The 7024-nt window shown below is 41.8% G+C and overlaps 1 protein-coding gene across 1 annotated transcript in view; it reads right to left on the bottom strand.

The window, feature by feature from the left end:
- Positions 1–315: 315 nt before the first annotated feature.
- LOC126413245 (proline-rich protein 2-like) overlaps positions 316–7024 on the bottom strand; it is a 29865-nt gene continuing 23156 nt past the window's right edge. The window contains exon 3 of the mRNA XM_050083147.1: positions 316–388. Within this exon, the coding sequence (XP_049939104.1) occupies positions 316–388 (73 nt within the window). The remainder of the gene's footprint in view (positions 389–7024) is intronic.

Genomic DNA, 7024 nt, shown 5'->3' with positions numbered 1-7024 from the left:
TCGATCTAAGTTTCTACGAGTTCGCGAAGAAAATTGCCCTCCGAATGTTTTATTTTGTTCTCAATATCGGTCGATGTATTACACGTCGTGCATATCAACTATCACGCTTCGCTCATGCAGTTTGCAACACTGCTTCTAGAGGACCCTGAAATGTAGCGGGTAACATGGCGATGTCTAACGTAGCTATGCTGGTGCGTGAGAAACAGTTCAGAAAACTGAAAGCAAGAATTAGAAGAGTTAGTCCACACACGGAGGCTAATATATCGCCCGGCGATGGCAATAATACACAGTTGCCGTCTGATGTTGCCCCCGCTGTTAAGGAAACCCTTTCCAGCGCGCCTCCAGAGGACGTACAGAGCACTTCACCAGAACAAGTTTCTCACCTGAACTGCAACAATTAGACAACGCTCAACACAGCGAAACAGGCGCTTTAATAGAACCGAGCTCAGTAACAAATGACAAAGTCATGCCACAATCTCCTCGCAAACAGACAAACAAACAAAAAAAGTCATTTCACAATGAAAAGCCCAATGATGAGAGTAGACCACCGTCCCCTGTAGTGTAAACGTATATGCCTGTACACATCTGCCAGCGGTAGCTTCGACTCCGTCGAATCTGGCTGAAAAGTGGTTGGCAAAAGCAGACTATTGTCAATGACTACATCAATAACTTTCACACGAAATTTACCCAAAGTAATGTAACTATGCCAGACACCACTGGATAAACAAAGACCATGACGTGTAAACAGTGTAAATAGTAGTGAAACAGGGGCGCCGCTCTCTTTTCTTTTTTGCTCTGTTCTTTTGCTCTTTTTTTTCCCACTGTGTTTTTTCTCTCTCGGTTACCTTGATTCGTGTTACGCAAATAATTCTGCAGATCCGATGACATGGTCATACGACATCTTTCTTGGAGTGTTACTTAATTATTTGCAACTGAAGTTGTCATTAGAAATCAGAATATCAAGTGCGTGCATTTGAATATCGCGCGTTTCAGGCATAGGATCTTTTGTTTTAAATATTAGGTATAAAATGTTTGCTGTATGGAATCGTGTAAGTTGACTTTTCTTTCTTCAAAATATACTATTAAAGTTTTACCATATTTCATTTATAAGCCTGTCCTTCCTTTACAGATTCAAAATTTTGTGTGCTTTCTTAAATGCCGAAGCATTTCTTGTGGTTATTACAGTTTGCTTGCGCCATTTAGTGTGCCGTAGCCTTATGTTTCTGAAATACTATAAACCTGCGATCATTTCAATATTACGAAGTCCAATAATAAGTTTAATACTAATTCATAAAAGGGACCATATTTAAATTCACAGTTAGAAACAATTTTTACCAAAAGATTTACTCACCTAGCCAAAACTGTGGGCCGTTGCTGCTTTCAGGAGAAATTGCATTAACTTTCGTAAAAGTTCTGAATTAAGTCAGTCATTTAACGAAAGAGGTTCCAGTTTTTCTAACGTTGCCGCTATTGCTTTTCATTTCAATATAAAAAGAGTTAACAACCCAGAACTGCTTTCCATATTAATTGCAAGTAAAATTAAGTCTCAGTTAACGGGCGGTGACGTTAAATGACGTAAGCTATACCAGGTTTGCAGTTCAGACACTTTATCTGTCCTAAGATATCGAATAACTTACGGTTTATGGTCAGGTCTTGTCTCATTTATTTCAGTTTATGCACAGATAAATGGTTAGCCACATACTATAGTTGGTTGATGTCCTGTAATGTGTTTGTTCGAGTGCAGTAACCTAATACTAAAGTGACACTAAAATCCACGTGTGACAAACCAATATTTAACACAACCAGAGAATTAAACTCTCAAAACACTGTCTTCCAGATCTCAAATTGGTATGAAAACGATATTCAAATGGTTCAAATGGCTCTGAGCACTATGGGACTTAACTGCTGAGGTCATCAGTCCCCTAGAACTTAGAACTAATGAAACCTAACTAACCTAAGGACATCACACACATCCATGCCCGAGGCAGGATTCCAACCTGCGACCGTAGCGGTTGCGCGGTTCCAGACTGTAGCGCCTAGAACCGCGCGGCCACACCGCCCTGCTGAAAACGATATTCACGGTGAATAATTATTAGAAGTAACACTGTTCATAGTACAGAGCTATTGATTATTAACACAGTTGACGAAATTAATAACCAGTTCACTGTCAATCATTTAAGACAACCACTGAATTATTGAATAAACTACCTGACACAAAATGTATGCAAAACGCAGTATTTTTCCGGCTTGTAATTCGTACTACATCGTCTGCTGTACATTTCCGTGTATCAGTGGGCATAGGTCTTGCTCCTTTCACACTCACAGCAGACTGTCTTAAGTGGATTCTGAGAAACTTTTTATATATGTTTGCAATAACTAGAGCTACATCCAGCTCTTGCTGCTTGCTGTATTTTCCTAAGTTACAAATAATGATTTACATTTCTGAATAACTGAAGAGTGCAGGTAAACTGAATTGGAACATATAGATATAATAATAACTGCTATTCAATTACATTGTCTAGTTCGCCAAAATACGGTATTTAATTTCAGTAACAATGTTTTAACTATGAATACTAATTACTCTTAAACTAAATGAGTGAAAGATTCGCTAATAAACTTTTCTCGTTAACTGTACACATATTTCACATACTTATAAAAATATATTTTTGATCTACTTTATCAGGACGTTAGTAATCAGGTCTATGTCTGCGTATGAACAATGATAACGAAGATTTATATTACTGGTATTTTTAATTAGCACGGTTTTGAAGTAAAGTAATTGCATTTATAAGTTCTAGTTCACAAAAGAATGTAATGGATCATAAAGTTAAGTTCGCTAAGCACTGAGTCAATATTTTATATTTTTAGATACTGTGCACGTGTCATAAAAATAACAATAGTGAAGATACAGGGAGACAATTACTGAGCTATACGAAATAAAATCGTCATAACTTCTGAACGATTAGCGTTAGGACGTTCAAACTGCACGGTTGGCCGCGGAGTGTGATGAAAATTAGTATGCGCTTGGACGGTTTGGTTTAGCGATGAAGCCAATTTTCATTTGGATGAGTTCGTCAATAAGCAGAATTGACGTATTTAGGGAACTGATAAACCACATTTCGCCATCGAGGAGTCTTTCCATCCACAACGGGTGACTGCGTGCTATGTAATTTCCACTCACGGAATAATCGGTGCCATATTCCTTGATGACACAGTGACTACTGAACGGTACATGAAGGTTTTGTTAAACGATTTCATCCCCAACATCTAAAGAGACCCTGATTACGACAATATGTGGTTCATGACGGACGACTCCATGGAAGCAGGATTTGATGTGTTGGAGGAGCACTTTGGGGACCGCATTCTGGCTCTGGGGTACCCAGAGGCCAATGGCATGAACCTCCGTTGGCTGCCATATTCTCGGGATCTGAACACATACGATTCCTTTTCTTAGGGCTATGTTAAAGACAACGTGTCAAGCAGTAACTCCAAAACCATTGCTGAGCTGAAAACAGCCATTCAAGAGATCATCGACAGCACTGATGTACCGACATTACAGCGCGTCATGCAGAATTTCGGTATTCATCTGCACTACACCATCGCCAATGATGGCAGGCATATAAAACATGTCATAACCTAATCCGAATATCTGTAGTGACGTTTACATGTTGAGTAAAGTGTGTGCACGCCGAAATAAGTAACTAATTTACGTATTCTTCCATATAATTCAATATTTGTCACCCTGTATTTACGAAGAAGTAGTTTTGGAGGGAAGAAAAGCATAGTAGCTGGGTGTAATCCACGTGCTTCATTACATCCTAATAAGAAAAAAAGGGCGCATTGCGAGCTCAGATGCGGCCGAATCGCCTCATAAATTTTGAACGGAAGTTCAGAAATCGGTAAATGTTCTCAACGAGAGGGCAGATGATCGGCAGTCGAAGTTTGTAACTAATTTACGTTTTCTTCCATATAGTTCAATATTTGTCACCCTGTATTGACTAAGAAGTAGTTTTGGAGGGAAGAAAAGCATAGTGGCTGGGTGTAATCCACGTGCTTTATTACATCCTAATAAGAAAAAAAGTCCGCATTGCGCGCTCAGATGCAGCCGAGTCGCCTCATGAATTTTGAACTGAAGTTCATAAATCGGTAAATGTTCTCAACGAGAGGGCAGATGATCGGCAGTCGAAGTTTGTAACTAATTTACGTTTTCTTCCATATAGTTCAATATTTGTCACCCTGTATTGACTAAGAAGTAGTTTTGGAGGGAAGAAAAGCATAGTGGCTGGGTGTAATCCACGTGCTTTATTACATCCTAATAAGAAAAAAAGTCCGCATTGCCCGCTCAGATACAGCCGCGCCGCCTCATGAATTTTGAACTGAAGTTCATAAATCGGTAAATGTTCTCAACGAGAGGTCAGATGATCGGCAGTCGAAGTTTGTAACTAATTTACGTTTTCTTCCATATAGTTCAATATTTGTCACCCTGTATTGACTAAGAAGTAGTTTTGGAGGGAAGAAAAGCATAGTGGCTGGGTGTAATCCAGGTTCTTTATTACATCCTAATAAGAAAAAAAGTCCGCATTGCGCGCTCAGATACAGCCGCGCCGCCTCATGAATTTTGAACTGAAGTTCATAAATCGGTAAATGTTCTCAACGAGAGGTCAGATGATCGGCAGTCGAAGTTTGTAACTAATTTACGTTTTCTTCCATATAGTTCAATATTTGTCACCCTGTATTGACTAAGAAGTAGTTTTGGAGGGAAGAAAAGCATAGTGGCTGGGTGTAATCCACGTGCTTTATTACATCCTAATAAGAAAAAAAATCCGCATTGCGCGCTCAGATACAGCCGCGCCGCCTCATGAATTTTGAACTGAAGTTCAGAAATCGGTAAATGTTCTCAACGAGAGGTCAGATGATCGGCAGTCGAAGTTTGTAACTAATTTACGTTTTCTTCCATATAGTTCAATATTTGTCACCCTGTATTGACTAAGAAGTAGTTTTGGAGGGAAGAAAAGCATAGTGGCTGGGTGTAATCCACGTGCTTTATTACATCCTAATAAGAAAAAAAGTCCGCATTGCGCGCTCAGATGCAGCCGAGTCGCCTCATGAATTTTGAACTGAAGTTCATAAATCGGTAAATGTTCTCAACGAGACGGCAGATGATCGGCAGTCGAAGTTTGTAACTAATTTACGTTTTCTTCCATATAGTTCAATATTTGTCACCCTGTATTGACTAAGAAGTAGTTTTGGAGGGAAGAAAAGCATAGTGGCTGGGTGTAATCCACGTGCTTTATTACATCCTAATAAGAAAAAAAGTCCGCATTGCGCGCTCAGATACAGCCGCGCCGCCTCATGAATTTTGAACTGAAGTTCATAAATCGGTAAATGTTCTCAACGAGAGGGCAATTGATCTGCAGTCGTCAACAAAAATTTTAGATGAAGAACTAATGGAAACGGACGTCCGTCCATCTGTCACATAGTCAAACGATCAGTGGTGGGTTGACAGTGATCGGAGGTGAGCGGAGGTCTGCCTACTAAAGCTTATTTTATTTAATCGTATGGCTAGGGCCCTCCGTCGGGCAGACCGTTCGCCGGGTGCCGGTCTTGCAATTGGACGCCACTTCGACGACCTTTAGTCAATGAGGATGATAGGATGATGATGAGGACAGCACAACACCCAGTCCCTGGGCGGAGAAAAGTCCTCGACCCAGCCGGGAATCGAACCCGGGCCCAAAGGATTGACAATCCGTCACGCTGACCATTCAGCTACCAGGGGCGGACTGCCTACTAAGGTGTGATAGTCGTACAATTCCACAACGGTCAACGTGCACGGAATCTGAAGTATCGTAGAGGTGCGTGCGCTTACAGATTTCCTTCTATAATACCAAAGTAAATACTACGCTGCTGCGGGAGGTGACAGATGGGATCTTTGTGTCCGGGTTTGTCTCGATTACCCAAACACGATGAGGCCTCAACTGGTAATGCTAACGTATTGTGAAAGGAATCCACTTATCGCAAGTGAAACGTCTCCTTGACGGCAGAGGTGTATCTTGCAGAGTGAAGGTCCAGTAGTATCCGTAGTTAAAGTATACGCCACCTGCCAGCAACTTTAGACGCGACCGTCCAACCCTCTTGAAAAGTAAACTACCATTACTGCCTGATGTCAATCGCCAACGTGCTATAGCCTATCGGTGCCTCAGATATTGGAATTTAAACGTCAGTTCGTTAGAAGACTCTGGATGACGAAATTGACGAGGCTTGTGGACGGCTTGAGCGATGTGGAGGTCGCTAAGGCAGTGTCGCCCAATGGTGGACACACAGCGCCAGACTGTCAGGTACGCGCAGCGAAAACAACCGGCAGGATGCCACTTTCACTGCCTACATGAGCTGCACAAAAGCAGCAATAAGCACGATACAAAATTGTAAAGGCTTTCGTGGCCACTTATTGACAAACTGCCTATTGGCTTCTGTCTCGGGTTCATCGGCCGACGTTCATCTAATGATTTTACTGACGTTTCGCCAGCACGAGTGGCTGGCATTGACAAAACTTCACCCTCCATTGCCGGTGGTGAACTGGAGCCGAGGTCGCGGCCTCTGACTATATGTACCTGGCGCGCCAACGTCCGAGCGAACAGCTTCAACAAGAAAGAGGAAAGCCGTAAGGTAAACGGATCCTGTCTTCCCGTACTGCAGCGAACGACCGTCGCAGGTAGCAAGAGCAGAACCGCACCGGAAATGACCGCGGAGGAGCCCTCGGACGTTGGTGCGCCAGGTACATATAATCTACCCGAGACAGAAGCCAATAGGCAGTTTGTCAATAAGCACGATGTTGATATGTACCTCAATATTAAGAAGTGCAAGTCTAAAATTATAGCCCTTTACCGAAAACAAGTGGAAGGTAGCATCGAGCGATCGCGAATGACGAAAATTGCAGAGGATCAAACGGTGTCTCTTTTTCATATTCTCGGTTCAAAAAGATGCCGTAATGCTCAGATACAAGCGTCATAGCTGAAACGGGGAATAA

This window comes from Schistocerca serialis, chromosome 7, assembly GCF_023864345.2.
Source record: "Schistocerca serialis cubense isolate TAMUIC-IGC-003099 chromosome 7, iqSchSeri2.2, whole genome shotgun sequence".
In the NCBI taxonomy this organism is placed as follows: domain Eukaryota; kingdom Metazoa; phylum Arthropoda; class Insecta; order Orthoptera; family Acrididae; genus Schistocerca; species Schistocerca serialis.
This window is presented reverse-complemented; position numbering and strand designations above follow the sequence as displayed.